We start from the raw sequence: 20796 nt of genomic DNA on the forward strand, positions 1-20796 counted from the left end.
CTGCAATCAAGGACCGGATGGAGTTTGTGTCAGACAATCGTGGAAGAGCAGCTCTTTGATTAGATCCACACAACATCTTTTGATGTGAGAAATTGCAACTGTGACAGAAGATTAGCTCTTTTTGACACTCTCTCATATTGTGCCACGCAAGTACTCGACTAAAACTGTAACATAAGCCCGTGACAAACGACAGTAATCTCCCTGGGTTTTATTATTTCAATATATTTGCCTTTTCTTCATTTTTGCATATTATTATGGACAATTCTTATGCACAATTTGCCAAAGAAATGATAGATATACAAAACATGTAAAGAATCACAGCAGGACATTTTTATGTCAAAGGTAGCACCATGGAGATGCTGTAGTGGCTGTACTTAAAGGGTCAATTCATATAAATACTTATTACACTAACACTTACCCCAGTGGTACATTTGCAAATGATGTTTGAAAAACTCGGTAGCAATGTCTCAGGATAGGACGAAATATGTCCTATATGACCTCAGTGTGGTCAGTGTTCAGTATTTTGTTTGTGACTTTCTTTGATTCATTCAAAGAAACTGTTTTCTGGTAAGGCATGTTGCTATTGAGTTCATCAAATGTGGTCTTTTAATGATTTGAGCGCCTCAGTTGTAATGGGGTGGCAGCAGAAGTCTTAGCAGCTTTTATCTCCACACCAAGAAAACACATCGCTGATTGTTATTTAAGATTTTTTTTTTTTTTTTTTTAAATCTGTGATTTGGTTGAACTGATCCTTTAAATACGCATCACAGTGAAGTAAAATTGAAATTTCACAGTGCTTCTAACTAGTTCTACAAAGACAAACAAATGATAATTATTTCTTGTAAACTTACTGTAACATAGAGAGAACTGCTCTTGACATCCATCACTCCTCAACACCAGTGATATGACCTTCAGTAGAAATGATCATTATCATCTAATTAATATCTATTATATGAAGGTTGTTTGATAAACTCTGTGAAGGAGTTCTGTATCAAAACTGTACAGGATGTTTGTTTGGGACGAGCATGTAGGCAACATGTGTAAATGTGGGATACTGCCACATGTAATTACCAGAAATAACAACTATATGAGCATATATGTAAAAAAAACAAAAAAAAACAAAACAAAAAAAAAACTCCACTCCAATATAATTGTGTAATACACCATTTGTGATATATTGTAAGTAAAGACACAGTGACAGATGGACATGTGTCTGTGTATTTCTCACTACCTGATGGCCGTCCTCTGTGTGCGACTCTAGCTCCACTGAGGAACCTAATAAAGATAAAAGCGTCTTGACACAGTGCAAATGGTATGTATAATGTAAAGGTTTAGTGGCTTTCATTCTGCTTCAAATGCATACCAAAGATTTGTGGAATAATTAGTCTCATTATAGCTTGTCAACTGAGTAATTACCTATCAGCTTGTTGACCTTTTGACTCTTCTTCTGAAAAGTGTATCCTTCCGATTTGTAAGTATGCGTTTGTGAACTTTACAATATCTTGGACAAAACACTGGACGGCACATTGATTGAAGTCTTCAGTCAGCTTCTCCCTGATTAACTCTGCGTATTTGTCTCGTACCATCTCCCTCCAACACTGCTGAAACGCGAGCTTCATTCGACCCTGGAGGGCGTCAGACACTTGTGGACTGAAAGCGCGATCAAGTTGAAATGTCTTCCCGCTTTCTAAATGTTCCTCAAAGCTCGCACTTTTTTGTGAAAGCGGCCCTTGTGCAGCTTCAATCGCGGTGTTCAGCTCCTGTGTGAAGGCTTCTTTCTCATCCTCTGGTTTGCATTCAAAAATACTTTGCATGTTTTTGAAGTAACTCTTCCAGTCCTGCAGCTGCACAACGGTCATCAGAGGGAAACTCAAATTTACAGATGTCAGGAGGTGTTTAACTGCAGAAGTCAGATTTTTACATAAAGGATTGAGATCAGTTCTATTTTTTACTGCTTTAACATAGTCCTCATGGTCCTCAGTCTGTTTTATACACTCCACTTGGCTGTAGTCAACCTCCCTGAACAGATTTTCTTTGGTTCCTTTGAAGCCCCAGCATCTCACATAACCAATGTGAGTCTTTACCCCATACACAGTCCACCACTCCTGAGCTTTCTGAACCAGGTTTAACATGCATGGCTCAGTGTTTCTAGCCAAACACGGGCTGTTCATGGTGAAAACATACACCTTCCAGTCTTCTGAGGATTCTCCTGACTCCAGAAGCTCCTGTGTTTGTTTAATAATGACGTCCTCGCTGTGTTCTCCGTTGTTGTAGTTAGGATAATAAGGTCCATACATGATGATCTCCTCCTGTTTTTCAATAACAGCCCATGAATGCTGTTTATCTTCTGCGCCACATTCCTCAGTGATGTCATGGTGAAACTCCAAAAATTTCTTGTTAACTGGGTCATTGAGGAAAATGTCATCGGTGGCTTGTCTGAACGCGAGATGCTCCAGCACTTTATTCACAGAGTATTGTGTGTCAGCCCAGGATGATACCTGCTCGAAGAAGCGCCTGTTGTTAGTCAGGTATTTAACCTCTTCATTCAGACAGGCTTCACATGTGCAGAGGCGACCACAGCTCGTCCTGTAACACAAAAATATATATACTTTAAAGATGTAAAGGTTTGAGTGAATGCCAACAAAACAAAACACAGAATAACCCAATTTTTCCAGTTTTTATTGAAATTTCAGCAGGTCGAGTTCAGTGAAAAACCTTAAATGGTACAAAGGTAAGCAGTGCACTGGCCAAAGTAAAAAAAAAAGTTGATTTTGCCAAGAACTAAAAAATCATGTAAATTTCATAGAAAACTGGCCTTTTTCAAGGATAAAAAATAGGTAACTTCAGTAAATGAAGCCTGAAGTTAATGCAAACAATTCCAACAGGTTTCTCAAGTTTGTTTGACTTACAAACCCTTCCTGCAGTAACTGTGTTAGTGCAGGAAGTAGTACAGTATATTGATATCATGGTGGTGAGAAAAAGGGAGACAGACCGGTTGGTCAGGCTACAGCAAGACAATGACCGAAAACATGAGAGGTACAGAACCAGACAGTGGCTTCCCATGATGGAGGAGCAGACTCAAACCTCAGGGAGCTGGTTTGGGATGAACTGGACTGAAGGTGAAAGCAAACCAACCTACAAGTGCAACATGTTTGTGGGAACCTCTGCAACAGTGTTGGGACAAACTCTCTCAATAATACTTGATTTATATTGGATTTCTATTCTACCAGATGAGCCTAAAATTTAGATTAGATTTATGATATGAGACATGGCACTGTGTAAATTTCAGTAACTGGAAAAATGGAGGTGTTCGTGCAAACACAGGGAGTATACTGTTAATGCAAAACGAAAGCTACAAATCCTCTCACAAACTATTCTTAGCAAACAGCTTGTCCACCACTTGTTTACTTCCTTGTGCGCCACATTGACCTGTAGTAAGAATTTTTTTGCAAAGCATCATTTTATTCACACCAGTGGAGAAGTGTGGTCATAAGGGGAAATATACTTGTGAAATAAAACACATAATAGTACAATAAAGCATATAATAGGATATACCGTAATACTGTCACCCTGACATTTGCTAAACCAAAAAGCCTTAGAGTAAAAGCAATGTGACATGAGTAATATCAACAGTGAGATGCCTGAAATAACCCATCTGACCTCAAACAATCTGATCTCGCCCACATGCACATATACTGTCATTCTTCTTCAGTTGGCACTTACCTCAGTCTGGCGTGCTGTGTGGCTCTGTCTGAGCCGTCAGTCTGAGATCTGTCCCGCAGAGCTGTGAGACTGGATACGCGTTTCTTCGAGGACGGCAGAGGCTCCTTTTCATATCCATGAGACAGACGTCGTTTACGGCTCAACCTGAGTGAAAACAACGGACTGACTTGACGAAGAGCTGCGGCTGAATACTGTATATTTCACAGATCACCAATGGCCACATCACTGATACACCGCTGGGGTGATGACACATTAGGATGCAAGGACATCATTTCACAGCCTCTCTTCCAGGTCATGGGGAATTTTTTCTCAACGTAATATCTGAGTTTACTCACATGGGAAGTTCCATCCAGTCTCCTCACACCTGGCAGTTCAGTACTTGGTCGAAGCTCAGAGTGAGTTCAGATCACAGGAGGCAAAGCTGTGACAAACTGAACAGCAAGCAACGTTGAAACTGTTGCACTCTCGATGAATATGACTACTGGAGAGAGTTTACCACAGTCAGCACTCAGCTCCTCCTCCTGGTAATGCTCGGGGACTTACTGATATTACCTAACATGTCCACTGTTGATATATTGCTCTGTGTGTGTGTGTGTGTGTGTGTGTCATCAACTTGTATCCTCCGTGACCCTTTTTTTTTTTTTTTTCCAGTTTGGCAGGTTCACATTAGTATGCAGACGACACAGATCAAAGCCCACTCTTCTTAAGTGGAAGGTGTCATAGCTTTCCCTCAATAAGTTAATTTAAAAGAGAAGAAGACAAATGAGGATGTATAGGGTGCTTGTGGTTTATGCCATAGGTTTCAATGATTTCTGGAGGCTAAAAAGTTACACACATACATACCAGAGGTTGACTGACAGTTCCCAGCTGTGTGCCCCTGAGCAAAAGCTATGAAATTATCCTGCGTTCACATTTAATATTTCACCGGGCTGAAAATTCCTTCCACGACCCCAAACTTCACGTATATGCCACATCATTGTGAGGCTGCCTGAGCGAAACTGATCTGAAACTTGTTGTTTTCTTTTCAGTCAAGGGATGAAAAAAAAAAAAACAAGACGCACAGCAAACCTGCTAGAGGGGAACATGATAACATCTTTATGTTGACGTCAAAAGCAAATATGGAGGTTTCATGCCTTTACTCTTTATTATCAAAACAAATGTCATTAGTGTGATTTTGTGTTGTGTAATTCTTCAGCGAACCATGACAGTCTCCTTTGTGTTTTAGCTGATGGAGGGTAACGTGTCACGCTCAAACAAAAGGCATGTGGACACTGTTGCTGTGAAGCAGAGTCATGCAGAAACACGTTCAACAGGATCTGTGTTTTCCTCTCTTTCTAGTTTCTGATGGATGGATAGATGGATACTTCATTTATCCCCTAGGGGAAATTGTTTGAGAGGGAGAGAGAGAGAGAGAGAGAGAGAGAGAGAGAGAGAGAGAGAGAGATGAAGGCTTCTTGCTACTGACAGGCTTGTTGCAGGCTGTCACAGTGTGCAGCTTCATCTATGGGGTGCACTATACACTCCTAGTATTTTGCAAGCTCGCTCAATGTCACAACTTATTGGGACACTTGAACAGAACAGAGCCATCATTAATATCAAAAGTGACAAGGGCTTTTCCTACTATGACAAGACAATATCTCTTCTGTGAACTGCTATTATAAAGGATCTTTTTCCTGATTCATGTGTTTATAACTATTATATCACTATATAACTATTATTTTTTTTTACCGTTTGTTATGACAAAAGTCTTATTTTCACCTGCTCATGTGTCCAAATTTATCCAATTGTGAAGTTGCCCCCATATTCCCAGGCCATAAAAAGCTACTATAGTTCAATTACTGATGGGAATATTTTCAGCCAGGTCTTAATCAGTGGGTTTAATTTTGTTTTTCTTTGTACAATATATAGCGTCTCACTCTCCTTTCTTTCTTTTCATGTGCGTTATTGTGTAAATCCATAATATCTTTATGTGCATGTGTGTGTGTGAAAGTGTATGTACGAATGAAAGTCACGGAGATGTTAGGAACAAATGGAGTTGGGTATGCTGTCATGCCTGGACTGTAGATGTCCTCTGCTGACTTGTTGTTGGTCCATTTGGCAATGAAGCAACTCAGCTTAGGTCAGCAGGCTTTACTCCACATGTAGATGTGTAAGGGCTAATACACCTACTGTGACCTAATTTTAACTCATGATAAAAAATATCTTAAAAAGAAACAATTCATGAATCATTTTGTATTTATTTTTCTTGGAAAGTTCTTTGATTCCACACTTTATTTGTGACTAATTTTGTCTCAATATACAGTATTTTGTTCCTTTTGTTTTTCTTCACTTGTGTAGACAGTCATACTGTATGCATGGTCTATTTTTTTTTAATTACTCATCTATACTATGCTTAAAACTGTTGTGCCTCTGCAGCTGTGACAGTTAAAACAAACTATGTGGGATCAAAAGTTTATCTTAGCTTAAAAAAATTGACAATCTTAGTCATATGAATTGTTCAAGTACTATAGAGGAATGAATAAACAACAACAATAAGACTAGTAATTATTAAAAGTAACCTTTATTGCTATAGAACAAAATTGCACTTTTGGACAATACAAAGAAAATATTGTCTATTCAAACAGACGTAAAAACGTGTAGTTTATAAAGGTGAATTCACTTCCATACCTGTATAATATGACACAACAGACCGTCTCAGGCAGTGCTCACAGGTGCCAGCCCTTGGATTATATCATTTCATTCAGCAGGTAAATTTCTCTTTGGGATAATGAACGGACCAATCAGAAGCCGCGATTTACTGACAGTTTGCTGGGGCGGGTCATCACACCAGACGCTGTGGATGCTCATTGGACGCTGAGCGCTAAGCCCATGACTCGCCAGCCAATCAGAGGCGTCAGTCGATGTGACGAGTGTTGTGACCGAAAGCCGTATTCTTCCTCGCGCTGCTGCTGCTGCTGCTACAGCATCTCATCGACGCATTGCTTTGATGGGGGACATCTCGCCGGGTTCACGCAGCAATTTGTGAGAGTCACAGCAGAACACCTGAAGCATCATGGACATCCTGAAGTCACTGGGCCACCCGGAGGAACTATTCAACCTGTTTAAGTTTAAGATGGGGGGTTGCAGAGCCGTCATGCCAAAGTTGGACTATGTGAGTAAAATATCCTTTCGAAAATATTTACTGTAAAATAAACTCAGCCGTATGAACCATTAGACTGCATCCACGCGCAGGTAGGATGCATGACTGTATTCGTGTCACGGATCAAGTAGCACATGATGTCCCCCTTTTATACAGCATAAGCATGAACAGGCTGCACCGAGGCTGCACTGTGGCAACAAGGAAACCCACGTAGGCCCATTAACAAGTAGGTCTGCACATGCTTAGTGTATACAACCCGTAATAGATTGACCTGCGCGGTGAACAGTTTTGCTCCTTAATGAGCCGATGGAAGCAGAGTCAGGTAATTAGAGTCAAAATCAGATTAGATCAAGACTCTCACTCCTGTGCTGGCTCAGATATACAGAGACTGACCATTGACTTGGGATTTAGGTTACATAACGAGCTTGGAGGATTCAGCAGCCAGGAGAGATGATGTGCGCATGTTTGACGGCTAATCCCACTGTTTTAACACCAATGTGACCCTCAGAGAGACGGAGCTTGCAGAGGCTGCAACCAGTCTTTACTATAGGCCGGCTGGCAGCGGGTGTAGTGGCCCACACCAAGGTTAACCCAATAATAATCATGCATCATGTGAATAGTTTTCAAGGCTGTAGGATCCAACATTTTGTATTAATTAATATTGTTAATAACCAGAGGTGCATTTCATCACTGACCATCGATGTATCACGTGTTAAACAGTAAGACCTATTTACACTTTTGTATGATCCGTCAGATATTGTGAGCTGATCACGGATATGGGCTAAAACTGTCATGCAAAGCAAAAGTAGCCCAGTTTCAGGCCTCTGACCACAACTCAAGTACTGATAGGGAAATGGGAATTCAGTCTGATCTGATTCTCAGGTTTTGATTGCTGTTACCAAAACAAATGGTTACACATGATCTTACCAAACAGTGTGATAGTGTTATATTAATATAACATCCTACTGTCCTTCCCACTGTCCCCCACCAGGTGTCAGCAAAAATACACTTCTATTATTTGCTGCACACTTCCCCAAACAACTACTTCTTTGTTTTGACAATTGTTGTAGTAGCAGCAGTAGTAGTAGTATTAGTAGTAGTGGTAGTAGTAGAAATCCTTAACATGATGGACATAAATAGCTGTTTTTTTTTTTTTTTTTGAATAATCCATCTACAAACCAAAACACACGAGCTTGATGAATTTCCCAAAGCTAAACTTATTTTTTGACTCTTTTTTATATGCAAGAGGAAATGTTGGCTAATTGCATACGCTGATGTTACAAGGCTTTGTACCATTTTTGGCTCGTGTTTTCATTGAAAATCACTACATTCACTGGTGTAAAATTTTTCTGTTTAATGCAGTATTGTATCTTGCGACAAATAGTTGGGATAAAATCGGGTGAACCAGACACATTTCAGTGCTAGAAGCAGGTTAGGAAACAGTGAGAGAAGTTAGTCATGTTTTGGGTAGAGCTGGGAGGAGTGGCGTGATCATAACAGCAGATCTACAAACGCTTTGCACAGACGCTGTCGGCGGCCACACTGAGCTAAGACTGTTTTCTGATTAGTGGAGCGCTTGATTTCGCCCTCCTGGACGTCCTCCCAAAAGTTTTTCACCTCGCTCGACCCCTCAGCTCACTTGTCCTCTACATGGACTTCGTGTTTCAAACTTACCCTCCAGCCGCGGCGTCGACATGGACACTGTCATTTCGTAGCTGCAGGCTCTGCCGTGCTGTCGGGGTTTATGTATGGCCGGAGCTTGCTGCAAGTGTCCAGTCTCCCTGTCCGTGTTCAAGCGCTCTCTCTCGGTGGCGCCGCGGGGCTGCGCGTCCGCTCCACGGTCCCTCCTGCCGGGCTGGAGGCTAGGGGAGCGGGGCCTTCAGGAGGCCGTGCGACCCTCCAGTGCCTTCAGACCCGCATGCTTTTACCGACACTCGGTCTTCTTCTGTCTCTCCTGCCAGGAGTCCATGAGTGAGAGTCTGCGGACCTGCTACCTGTACCTGAACCAAACCAGCCGGAGTTTTGCAGCCGTGATTCAGGCGCTGGACGGGGAACTGAGGTGGGTAAACGCTTGGTTGGGAGCTGTGCTGGCTCCAGGTGCAGAGGGGTGTGTCTGCAGGCATGTTTTCTTCCCTCAATCGCACTTTCCTGCGTAAAAATATTTATACCAAAAAAAAAAAAAATGTAATAAGCATTTCCATAACCTATTTCTATCAACAGCTGAGACTTAAAAAATAAGTTGATTTTAATAAATACTGTGGCTTTTATTCTATACTACAAGATAACTTATCACGTCAACCACAGGCAGAAAGTCTCAATATACCAAAATGCATTGCACTTCATGGCTGGCCCAAGTCTTTCGTAGGGACCTGAGCACAGTTGGTCATTTAAATGACAACAATTTACATGCACACCAGCAGCAACATCCACACTGTATTAGAAAATAGTGAAAAATGCTGATTAATAACCAAAGTGTCATTTTCAGATTGTTTCTTTTGTCCTACTAACAGGCAAAAATTCAACTTACAATGACAGGAAATTATGCTTGATAAATGATCTGAACGATTAATTAATGATGCTGCTTATTAACATTCTATCTGCTAAGGACTAATGGACTAATGGTTTCAGCTCCAATGTCAGCCACTAATAATAATGAGGTACTGTGTAGGAACATATTATAAAACAGAGGCTTTTGATGCAGATGTGCAGGAGGAGGCTCTGTGTGCCTGTAAAGTAACAGTGACTTTAGTAACCTGCGAGGACCTGCAGCAAGAATTCAAAAGGAAAATACACACAGGGAGCCCTGCTGCTGCTGTGTGTCTAATTTAAGCTCATAGTTCAGGTCAAAACTCTCAGTAAAGAAATGACAGCTGTTTGTAAACACTCGTCTTTAGTGTGTGTGTGTGTGCGTGTGTGCGTGTGTGTGTGTGTGTGAGTATCATCATTCAAAGGGAATCTTCAACATATAGACGAACCTGATCTGCCTAGACCCCCTGCCTTGACATGTCTGCTATTTCTGTCATATTTTCAATCAATGACGAGGCAACTTGTCAGTCAGCTTTCACACACTCCAGTGAACACACAGCTGACTCATGTCCTCCCTCCTCTCTCTATGATCCAGACATGCAGTTTGTATTTTCTACTTGGTGCTGCGAGCGCTGGACACAGTGGAGGACGACATGAGTATCCCTCTGGACAAAAAAGTTCCCATGCTGAATGATTTCCACACCTACCTGTACCAGGATGAGTGGTGCTTCACTGAGAGCCAGGAGAAAGACCGGCAGGTCCTGGAGGATTTCCCGACGGTCAGTATTTATTTATGGTGGTCCATAGAGGGGCAGTAGACAACTACATTAGGCTTTATTTACTGATGGAATCTCGAAATAAATGCTTCGTCACTTAGATTAATGACTGTAGTTAACAATGACTACAATCTTATTGTGTCCTCTCAATCCAGATATCACTGGAATTCAGAAACCTCGCTCAGGAATACAGAGACGTTATCTCAGATATCTGCCACCGCATGGGAGAGGGAATGGCTGAATTCCTGGAGAAGAAAGTGGGATCCATGAAGGAGTGGGACCAGGTGAGTGTTAGCCTTGTGTTACCATCATAGTAGGATGGTGATAGAAATATTGGGCGCATAACAACAACATCTGTAAATATAAATGGAAACATGCAATAAATGACTTGAATCTTTAAGAACACAAACACTGGCTCTCTGTATGTTAGCCCATGACATTAGAGGTGAGTAAAGTGGACAATAAGAGCAGAGATCCCAAAGAACCTTTGAGTAAAATAAAAGGGACATATGTTCATCTGTACGCCATGCATGATGAAGATCCTACTCTTCTCAGTAAAAAATACTTGAAACAAGGAACTTCGAGTAAAAGGGCAACATATTGCAATATAATATACTACTGCTTTGCCTTTTGTGTCTTTGGCTTTGAAGGAAATATGTCATTATTTGCTTGTAGCACTGTGTTTGACAGCTGATAAAATCTGAAAAGATAAGGGATTTTATTAGAGTTTTGATCAGTTTGTGCTAACAAACCTGTTGCATGGACAGTTTCACTTAACTGCAGCTTCATTTTGCCTTAGAAATGTCTTTTCAGTGATACTCGTGTCTGAACTTCCTTCAAATTTCGCCACATGTCCTTTAAATGACTACTTACAAATCTACTGCCTCTCTGGATATTGCATAACTCTGTGTTCAGTTTGAGCCAGTTTTTTGTCATGCATGTCACGCTGCAGCTGTTTGTTTTTTCCTCTCTGTAGTATTGCCACTATGTGGCAGGGCTGGTTGGCATCGGTCTGTCTCAGCTCTTCTCTGCGTCCCAGCTGGAGGACCCTGAGGTGGGCCGGGACACAGAGCTGGCCAACTCCATGGGCCTGTTCCTCCAGAAGACCAACATCATCCGAGACTATCTGGAGGACACGCAAGAGGGACGTGCCTTCTGGCCACAAGAGGTAGTAACGTGTGTGTGTTTGTCTGCGTGTCTGACCTGAGCCCACAGCTATGCGGTGTAATATTTAAAGAAAATACTTTTCTATGTTCCTTTATTACTAGTGTGCATTGTGAAATGTATGTGTAAAGACAAGTGTTATACAACCTCTGGCATTTCTGTTTATTCAGTATGTGTGTATTTTATCTTTATCAGCAGAATGTGTAGATTTTATTCACCTTGTCTCTAAAAAAGTATGCAACATGCATGGTTGTCACACACCAGTCTTTCATAGATTTGTGTCTCTTAAGAAAAAGAAAATGTCTAAAACAGTTACTAAGATTTAAACCGTTTGTCGTCATAAACAGTGTTTGCTATTCGAATAATCGTCCAGGTTATGCATCTGTCATGGCCGCAGCAGGAGGGAGAGAGAAAAAGAATTGTACCACATTGTACCATGTGATGTTGTGTTAACCTGTGTCTCTGTGTCCCGGTGCAGGCTTGGAGTCAGTTTGCAGGTCGTCTTGAAGACTTGGCCCAGCCGGAGAAGCTGGAGTCGGCTCTGTCCTGTCTCAACCTGCTGGTCACTGATGCTCTGCGACACGTCCCAGATGTTATCGCCTACCTGTCCCGCCTGCGCAACCAGAGCGTCTTCAATTTCTGCGCTATTCCACAGGTACTGACTGATGTGTCACCTACTCCCAACAATGAAGTGATCTCATTTGATTTGTGCGACGTGATATTTGAACAGGAAATATCTTCGCCACAACAGGCTTTAATTTGATATAATTCATTTTAGGATTTCCGCTAACAGTTATGTTCAGTATGAAGCATTCTGTTGACTAGCTTTGATTTGTAAAATCAATCGTTGAGTCTATAAATTGTTCAAAATAATAAAAAATGCATCACAGCACACAGCTTCTTTTGTCCAACCAGCAGTCCCAAACATATTCAATACACAATGACATAAAACAGAAAAAGCAACAAATCTTAACTATTGAGAAAATGAAACCAGCAAATGTTTGGCATTTTCTGCTTGGAAAATGATCGTTTATCAGAATTGATTAAATAATCGACCAATTGTTTCAGCACATACTGTAAGTTTAGTCTCTTCCACTTCACTATATGTTATTCTTCTGTTGACCAGGTGATGGCAATAGCTACACTCTCAAAATGCTACAACAACCCCATGGTGTTCCAGGGAGTAGTGAAGATCAGAAAGGGGCAGGCTGTCACCCTCATGATGGAGGCCACCAACATGCAAGCAGTGCAGACCATCATCACCCAGTACAGTCAGGAGGTGGGTGTGTTGTTGCTTCTCTCTCTCCTGCGTTTACCACGATGTTGCACTTTAACACACTTGGAAAACAATCCGCCTTGTTGTCCCTGTCTGCAGATTTTACAGAAGGTCTCCCTCACTGACCCGTCGCGGGACAAGACCCTGCACATCCTGGCTGTAATCCGTGAGAAGTCCACGCTGTCACAGTCCAGCCTCCCCTCCAGGACCCACCACCTGTCGCCCATGTACCTGTCTGCTGCCATGCTGCTGGCCGCTCTCAGCTGGCAGTACCTCAGCACTACTGCGGCACAGGCGCAGGGCACCGGCGACATGCAGGGACAGTGAACCCCTTCCCCCTCACTTTTCCTGGGGGCTACAGACTAAGAACGCCCCTCTGCTCACTCTGGAGGTCTGGATCTCCTCTCACCAGAGGATTCTGGAGCACTTCTACCCCACTTTGCCCTCTTTGTTATGGCTGTTACAAAACCATGGACATACTTATATAGAGGGGTTCTGGTAGCAGGCTGGTCTCATTAGGTTGTGTGGTAGTGATTTGTGGTAGTCCATCCTGCGTCTGGATTTGTTAATTACACACAGTGTTGTGTGGTTATATTCACCAGCATTAATGGAACATTGAAACAATTCAGGGTGTTTTATTGTCATTTGGTGTTTATGCTGATCATGTGTTTCTTCCTTTTTTGTTTGATTTGTTTGAAACATTTTGACCTATTATTGATTTTGAAATTATTGAGCAGATATAAATATGTCAAGACAGAAATTCATAGATTAAAGTTCCCTGTTAAGTGGTCTGCAATGTTTAAATGCACAAACCATGACACTGCCCATTTTAGGATTTCAAGGAACACAGTCACCAAACTTTAGTTTTTCTTTAAATTTTTTCTCAAATCTTAGTTTGCTTATTTTACATGTCAAATCAAAGCTAGCTTAATGTTCCACTTATTATGTTTCTATAGGAGAAACACTTAAAGAACTGTTACAGTGGTGCACTTGCACCTGCACTGTATGTATGTGCTATGTAGATGTGGATAGCATCCCCTCACAGCAGAGCTTTATTTTTAACACTCATTCTTGTCTTGGTTCATTCAACATTTCAACTCTATGTACTTTGAAATAGGAGAAAAAGAACAGTGCAATTCCAATGTAGTTTTGAAATTAATGAGGAAGAACAAAGACTTATTGAACAAATGTAATTTCTGATACATTTGATATGAGAGAGATCCATATTGAGACTGCTAGCTAAAGTGTCCTTAACACAGCTTTGGTGAGTAGAAAGGCTAGCACAGAGTAACCTTGCACAGAACCAAAGGAGAGCTACAAACATTGCTATGTAATGTGAAATTTTGATTTGTACATATTTGAACTAATAAAGAGGTGAAATTATCTAAACAGTCTGAAAGTTGATTGTGCAGACAACCCGAGTCATGTTTCGGTTTACAGGTTGATTTTAGTGGGTCGACCTTGGCGGATGGTTTTATAGATTCTACTCTGTGAAGTGGTTTTATTTTATTTTACAGCACATGTTCAAGATTCATATAACGTCATATTGTACATTGTACATGTGTACACATGGAATAAGCAAAACTAATTAGACAAAATAATAAATGGGGATGATTTTCATAAAATTAATAATGATAAATGATGGCATGTTTTTCCATTATCACTGCCGTTTAAGAGCACCTGTCAGCCTTTGGAAAGACATTTTGTTAGTCACATGAGATTCATGCTGATGATGCACTCATTAAACAGACATGTGATTCCATAACCTGAGTCTTGTAAAACAAGTACAAATAGTGAGAAGACTGAAGAAGAAAGGTGTTTTGTTCAGGAAGAAGAGCCCAGAATAAGCAGCACAGGTAAGAACTGGATTTAGGAGATTTTTGATAATTGGTGATTATATCATCTTTATATTTGAATAAAAAAAAAAAAAGAAGAATTTAGTGTTGTGTGTGCTTGGCTTGATGCAGCAACAACTATACTTCACATTCAGCTGAAATCCTGATATTTTTTTCTGGTAGTTTTATAAATAATAGTTTGTCACTCATTTGATGAGACTCCATTTCCATCCTTTTAAACTGGTTTAACTTAGCTATGGGTTTAAGTTGGCTGTAGTTACAAATAACAATATATCTGGCATATCAGAAGTACAGAGGTAGTCACACAGAAAAATACATCACTGGCAACTTGCATTCTTTACTTGTGTTGTGCTTGTGTAAATATGAAGCAGGTGTAGCTCTGTCCAACTTCAAACTATATCAGTATGAAGAAAAGAGAAAAGTCCACTGTGCTCAAGTTTTAAGTACATTTGATTAAAGTGGATTTGAGTTATTACAGAAATAAGGGAACTGTAGGGAAAATAATTTAACATTTTTGAGATGAATAATCAACAAAATCCTGTGTAATCACAGAAAAACAAAACCTGACCTATATATTGCAGTGTCATTACCTTGTGATCTTCATGCTGTAACATCTCAGCATTTCAAACAACACGTTGTAGCCGAGGGAATTATTTCAAAATCTGCTTGCTGACTCTCGTCTCTTTTGCAGGATGCATCGCCTCGTCCTCCTCTGTGTGCTGGCGACCGCCTCGGTCACCTGGTCACAGCCTCATCTGCCTCTGCTCTCCTCAAAGATGGTCGACTTTATCAACAAGGCCAACACCACCTGGACAGTGAGACCATCTTAATCGTCTGATCATTGTTTACCACATTCCTGTCGACTAAACCTTGTTGTCACAGACTTTGGTGAGCTGCATCTAGTAACGTGTCTAATCTTGAACTTTAACTCCAAAACTTTTGCTTCAGGCCGGGCAGAACTTCCATAATATTGATATCAGCTATGTGAAGGGACTGTGTGGGACCATACTGAACGGACCCAAGCTGCCAGAGGTGTAAGTTTTAACTGCAGCGCATGAAGGTGTGTGGGCATGGATTTATATGTGTGTGTGTGTGTGTGTGTGTGTGTGTGTGTGTGTGTGTGTGTGTGTGTGTGTAGTCTCTCACATGTCCAAACAGGTGACAGTCAGCAGGCTCGTCTTATCTGCTTTAGTGACTGTCATTTCATGTTCAGGGTTCACAATGTTGACGGCATACAGCTTCCAGACAGCTTTGACCCGCGCCAGCAGTGGCCCAACTGTCCCACAATCCAACAAATCAGAGACCAGGGCTCATGTGGATCCTGTTGGGTGAGACTGACAAACAAACAAAGACAAAACAAGTACAGAATAAAGAAGATATTTAATGACAGGAGAATGTGGATGTGCTTTAAGGTGTTCAGTTTTGAGGGGAACCAAAAACCAACTACCTATTCTCAAACCAGTGTTCCCTTTTTAAATTTCTCCCAGGCCTTTGGGGCGGTCGAGGCGATTTCTGACAGGTTATGCATCCACAGCAATGGTAAGATCTCTGTGGAGATCTCAGCTGAAGATCTACTGTCCTGCTGTGATGAATGTGGCATGGGGTGAGTATCTGTGGAACAAAATGAGTATCTTTCAGGTCTTTTGCATGGACACTGAACGACACTTGTGGTGATTTTTTGTAGCTGTAATGGTGGTTTTCCCTCCGCTGCCTGGGAGTTCTGGGCTAAGAGAGGGCTCGTGACAGGAGGCCTGTATGACTCCAAAGTTGGTAGGTGGGAACTGAAATGGGTATACGTGACTGTTTAGAAAGTTTAAAGTGAAACTGGTGGTGGTTTTGTGTGTTACAGGCTGCAGGCCCTACACCATCGCTCCCTGTGAGCATCATGTAAATGGAACTCGTCCTCCATGTCAGGGCGAAGGGGAGACTCCTAAGTGTGAGGAGCAGTGCATCGATGGATACTCACCATCCTATCAGAAGGACAAACACTTCGGTATAGACATTTAAAACGATCTACCCCCTACAGTATCTTCTCTATCATACCTTGTCTTGTTGTTATTCTTTTCTGTGTCTCCATTTTCAGGTAGACGCTCGTACAGCGTCCCGTCCCAGCAGGAGCAGATCATGACCGAGCTGTACAAGAACGGGCCTGTGGAGGCAGCTTTCTCTGTCTATGAGGATTTCCTGCTGTATAAGACTGGTGAGCCTTATACTCTACACACTGTATGCACACAAACCTCTCCCCTACACATACCAAAATACAAAACAAGAACCTGTATTGTGTATTAATTAATTAATTGGTAAATCTTTGTAACTACAAACTGCTTATACTTTTCGTTATTGCTGACCTATTTCTAAAGCATGACCTTAGTTTCTTGTTTTGTTTTCTTCCTATGAAGCAGTTTAACTTCATTCCAGAGTAAAACCAACTGGAAGCTTTGCCTTTGTGTCTTGTGACCGCTTAGAATGAAGCAATATGTGATCCTTCGCCACAGGTTAAGATCTTATATGTTATACCAAAGAGTGACTGCCTTTGCCCCCAGGTTGGGACCCACTGTCCTACAACATAGTGTAAATGCACAAAAATATAGCGATTGACTCTTACATCTTGGATGCTGGAGTTACTTGAACACACCACTAAAAGCTCAGTTTGTTCTACAGAACATCAGTAGTAAATAGGCAGAAATATCAAAAACCGTCGCTGTTGTCCTTTAATGTATGGAGCCCTGTGTGATTGTACTTGATATTATTATAGGTGTGTATCAGCATGTGACAGGAGAAATGCTGGGTGGTCATGCCATTAAGATCCTGGGCTGGGGAGAGGAGAATGAGACGCCCTATTGGCTGGTGGCAAACTCCTGGAACAGTGACTGGGGAGACAAAGGTACAAAAAAACAGTGTTTGGGAGTGGAGAACATCGTTTTTTGGATGTTGGACTTAAATCAAGTTTGTGCGTCTTCTGATTTCAGGTTTCTTCAAGATCAAGCGTGGAACTGACGAGTGTGGTATTGAGTCAGAAGTGGTTACAGGAATCCCACTCAACTAGATCAAATAAGTCCTGGCTGCAATCAAGAGACTTTAAAACAAAGACCTTTATTTTTGTAAAAAGTTTAACCATTGCATTTAATTTTTTATAGATTTCATGTAATCAACTAAGATTAAATTGCACAACATGGTGAAACAAGAACCTTTTTGCATTGTTATTGTTCTAAATAAACCATCATGTTGATCTGCAGGTTTCTGTCTTTTTTTTCAGTGGGCACTTCCTGACACTTAGTAACTAATTTTCTTTTGGTTACTTGTTTTTACAGTAACCATTAATTATGACCTGATCACAGTGAACAACCAGTTTCTAAACTACCAACAGTAATCATTATTAATTCATCACTTTTATGTAGTGGTCAAACATCACATTGGTTTCTCTCGTTCTAAAACAATTTTCTTTAGATGTTTTTTTTATTCAGAGCTCAGTTTAGAGTTTGTTTGTTTTTTCTTTCAGATTAAAAAAGATGCTAAGACGTCACAGGAAATCATACACATTTAAAACGATGGAGTTAAATGTAAAGAAAGAACAGCTGTTTTTCCAAACAACAATAAACAACAAAATATGCAGGAAATATATCTTTAAGACTTTAAATTTTATTATTGACATTTTAAATCCACCCATTCACCCCTGAAAAAAAGGAAAAAAGAAAAGAAAGAAAGAAAGAAAGAATTCATTTCATGTCAGACGGGCATCAGTCTGTCATGTCATTAAACAGATCTTTTACACAGCAAACATTTTGGTTGACATAGCAGGAAAAGCACAGGTGAATATGGTGAACACATGTCCTTTTCCTGCTATGTCAAATTAACCAAAGTTCCCCCATGAGCAAGCACTTGGCGACAGTGGCGAGGAAAATCATCCTTTTCAGGGGAAGAAACCTCGAGCAGAACCGGGCTCAGGGTTGGGGCGGCCATCTGCCTCGACCGGTGGTGTTTTTCATATTTGCTGTGAAAAAGGTCTGTTGCTTTCAGTGGGTGATGGAGGGAAATTCAGCTCAGATGTCGCCGTAGACTGTAGACACCTTGGGCTTCTTCCACCTCTGTGGTTTCCTCAGACCCAGGAAGTGGCGGGTTCTCTTCCAGACTGATTTATTTGTTCTGGTCGGCAGGATCTCCTCACACTCCTCAATCTCCATGGGTTTTGGTTTGGGATCAAGTGGAGCATTAAGGAAGGGCTCCTCCTGCTTGTCTGGTTTGTTCTTTGGCTTATCTGCAGGCTTCTCCTCCTGGTTCTCCTCGCGCTGATGGGTGGTGATGTTCTCTTGGGGAGGCTGCTTGTTCTCTCTCTCAGCTTTGAGCTCTGTCGAGAGCTCATGGTTGAGTGAAAGCTGAGTGTTGAGCTGTGTTTTCAGCTCCTCCATCTCTCTCCGTAGACGCATTTCCTGCTTAGCAGTGTTTTGCTGTGCGAGTTTGACTTCTTCGGCCATCTTTTGATGGAGGGCGTCCTGCTCAGCCCTCAGGTTTTGCTCCAGGAGCAGGTACTCTGACACCCTGTCAGCATGAGCTTTGATTTCTTTCTCAAGCTCACGCTGAAGTTTGTCAGCCTGCTGTCTGACTGTGAGGACATCAGCTTCATACTTCTGGGTGATCTCTAGGTGTGAAGCCCTCAGTTTCTCCAGGTCTTCTTGGAGAGCCTTGTTCTTCTCCTTCTCCCCCTGGAACTCAGCCGTGAACTTCTCCTGGCTGATTAAATGTGCCACCTGCAGCTCCTCATAATCTTTTTGGAGGAGTTTCTTCTTCTTCCGCTTGATGTTGCTTTGCACCTGAGTGGCAATCTTTGTGGTGCTGAGGGTTTCGTCATCAGTGTATTTTTGGAGCCTCTCCAGCTCTCTTCTGGTCTCCTTCTCCCTGTTGATGTACATTTCCTTCAGAGATTTCTGCTTGGCCAACTGCTGCTTGGTCTGCTCCAACTCTTGAGAAAGTTGGACCCTCCAGTTTTTTTCTGTTATGCAGTTGGCCTTCTCCTTACCCAACAGGATGTTGAGGTTGAAGATTTCATTCTGAATCTCCTTGGACACCATCATTTGGTCTTGACTCTTGTCCACGACCTTTTGGGTGGTGGTCGTTTGTTTTGGTTGAATTGTGTGATTGTTGAAGACTTGTTGTGTAAATTCTCACTCTGCACTCTGAACAGACGTCTGTGTCAGTGGTGTTTGTGTTATGTGTTGAAGTGTTCTCTCGCTCACAGTGATCTAGCACTGTCACCTGATGATGTCATAATACACTTACAATGAAATTCTTCTTTTGATTTTGGCTTTGAACTGGAGCGTTCCATTTCTTCTTCTACTCCTTTTTTTCCCTGAGTAATCCATTTCTTCTTCTACTCCTTTTTTTCTGCATGTATATGTTAGAGGTACCGGGCTGCAGCACCTTCTCCTTTGAATGGAAATTTGTTTCCAATGCGGCTTCATTTGCTCGACACAAGTCAGTAAATGAATATAAACTTAGGACCATAGGAACAGTAGTTAGATAACCTTTGAAACAAGCCCCAATTTAACCGTGCACGAGCACCATAGTTGCAGTCCATACGTAAACAAACAGCACTACGCCTCTGCACGTGATAGATAAAAACATGACAGATGAAGTCCCACTGAAGTCACCATCAAGTCTAAAGGCAGGTATGTGGCTGCATTTCAGGTTATTACCATTTCAGATAAACTATGAAGACAGTGAAAAGCTGGACAAAAGCAAAGCTCAATGTGAGATGAAGCTGGTGCACTGGGGCACATTAAAAACGCACATTACATCTATTATTTCTTGAGATGTGTCTAAACTGTTGTTCATGTTAAATAGAAAGTAACTGCTTTGGGTTCAAATCCTATATATTTACCTCTACTGTGCATTTTACCGTCTCTAAAACATGTAATATGTGAGACTTCAAAACATTTCTTTATTAGTCCAGTTTTTATATCTCTACATTCAATTCATCTTTCCAAATAGGTTTTGGCTGTAATTGTATCTCAAATACAGTGACACACAGAGACTTTAGCATAACAATAATCGTGCTAAAAATGTTCACGAATTTATATAACTGAACTGTTTATAACACAAGTTAACATTTAAATCCAAATTCCACGCACATTTGTGTCTATACATCGTGTGTCTATGTGTGTGTGTGTGTGTGTGTGTGTGTGTGTGTGTGTGTGTGTGTGTGTGTGTAGTCTGTGTGTGAGTGCACAAATGTGAGGACTTCATCTGAGTGTGAGCACTAAGACGGAGCAATGGACAAATCATTTCAAAGGGATTTCTTCAGCGTTGTGAATAATTCATTACAAATGTGAGATAATGACA

The 20796-nt window shown here is 41.3% G+C and overlaps 4 protein-coding genes across 5 annotated transcripts; 2 read left to right on the forward strand and 2 right to left on the reverse strand.

The window, feature by feature from the left end:
* Nucleotides 1–193: 193 nt before the first annotated feature.
* Nucleotides 194–6675, reverse strand: LOC111653028 (uncharacterized). Its single transcript, XM_023403476.2, has 3 exons — nucleotides 4059–6675; nucleotides 3724–3867; nucleotides 194–2586 (listed from the first exon to the last, which is right to left on the reverse strand). The coding sequence occupies exons 1-3, from the start codon at nucleotides 4070–4072 to the stop codon at nucleotides 1413–1415; spliced, it is 1332 nt and encodes a 443-aa protein (XP_023259244.1). The 5' UTR covers nucleotides 4073–6675; the 3' UTR covers nucleotides 194–1412.
* fdft1 (farnesyl-diphosphate farnesyltransferase 1) lies at nucleotides 6674–13993 on the forward strand. Of its 2 annotated transcripts, XM_023403475.2 has the most exons (8): nucleotides 6674–6874; nucleotides 8824–8921; nucleotides 9984–10167; nucleotides 10320–10448; nucleotides 11141–11332; nucleotides 11807–11983; nucleotides 12455–12607; nucleotides 12704–13993. In XM_023403475.2, the coding sequence occupies exons 1-8, from the start codon at nucleotides 6776–6778 to the stop codon at nucleotides 12929–12931; spliced, it is 1260 nt and encodes a 419-aa protein (XP_023259243.1). In that variant the 5' UTR covers nucleotides 6674–6775; the 3' UTR covers nucleotides 12932–13993. The 2 variants fall into 2 exon arrangements, with proteins under 2 accessions (XP_023259243.1, XP_023259242.1); XM_023403474.2 differs by lacking the exon at nucleotides 6674–6874 and having other exon boundaries at nucleotides 8461–8921.
* Nucleotides 13994–14387: 394 nt separating this feature from the next.
* Nucleotides 14388–17695, forward strand: ctsbb (cathepsin Bb). The gene is made up of 10 exons (XM_023403478.2): nucleotides 14388–14460; nucleotides 15152–15275; nucleotides 15409–15494; nucleotides 15674–15788; nucleotides 15948–16063; nucleotides 16145–16230; nucleotides 16310–16453; nucleotides 16544–16660; nucleotides 17216–17344; nucleotides 17430–17695. Exons 2-10 carry the CDS (start codon nucleotides 15153–15155, stop codon nucleotides 17504–17506), a joined length of 993 nt encoding a protein of 330 aa, XP_023259246.1. The 5' UTR covers nucleotides 14388–14460; nucleotide 15152; the 3' UTR covers nucleotides 17507–17695.
* Nucleotides 17696–18500: 805 nt separating this feature from the next.
* Nucleotides 18501–20348, reverse strand: LOC147819286 (uncharacterized). The gene is made up of 2 exons (XM_087173245.1): nucleotides 20336–20348; nucleotides 18501–19603 (listed from the first exon to the last, which is right to left on the reverse strand). Exons 1-2 carry the CDS (start codon nucleotides 20346–20348, stop codon nucleotides 18501–18503), a joined length of 1116 nt encoding a protein of 371 aa, XP_087029371.1.
* Between the last annotated feature and the right edge of the window lie 448 nt (nucleotides 20349–20796).

The sequence above is a fragment of the Seriola lalandi genome, unplaced genomic scaffold, assembly GCF_002814215.2.
Source record: "Seriola lalandi dorsalis isolate HSWRI2012SDOR001 ecotype SW California unplaced genomic scaffold, Sedor1 jcf7180002054139, whole genome shotgun sequence".
NCBI classification, from domain to species: domain Eukaryota; kingdom Metazoa; phylum Chordata; class Actinopteri; order Carangiformes; family Carangidae; genus Seriola; species Seriola lalandi.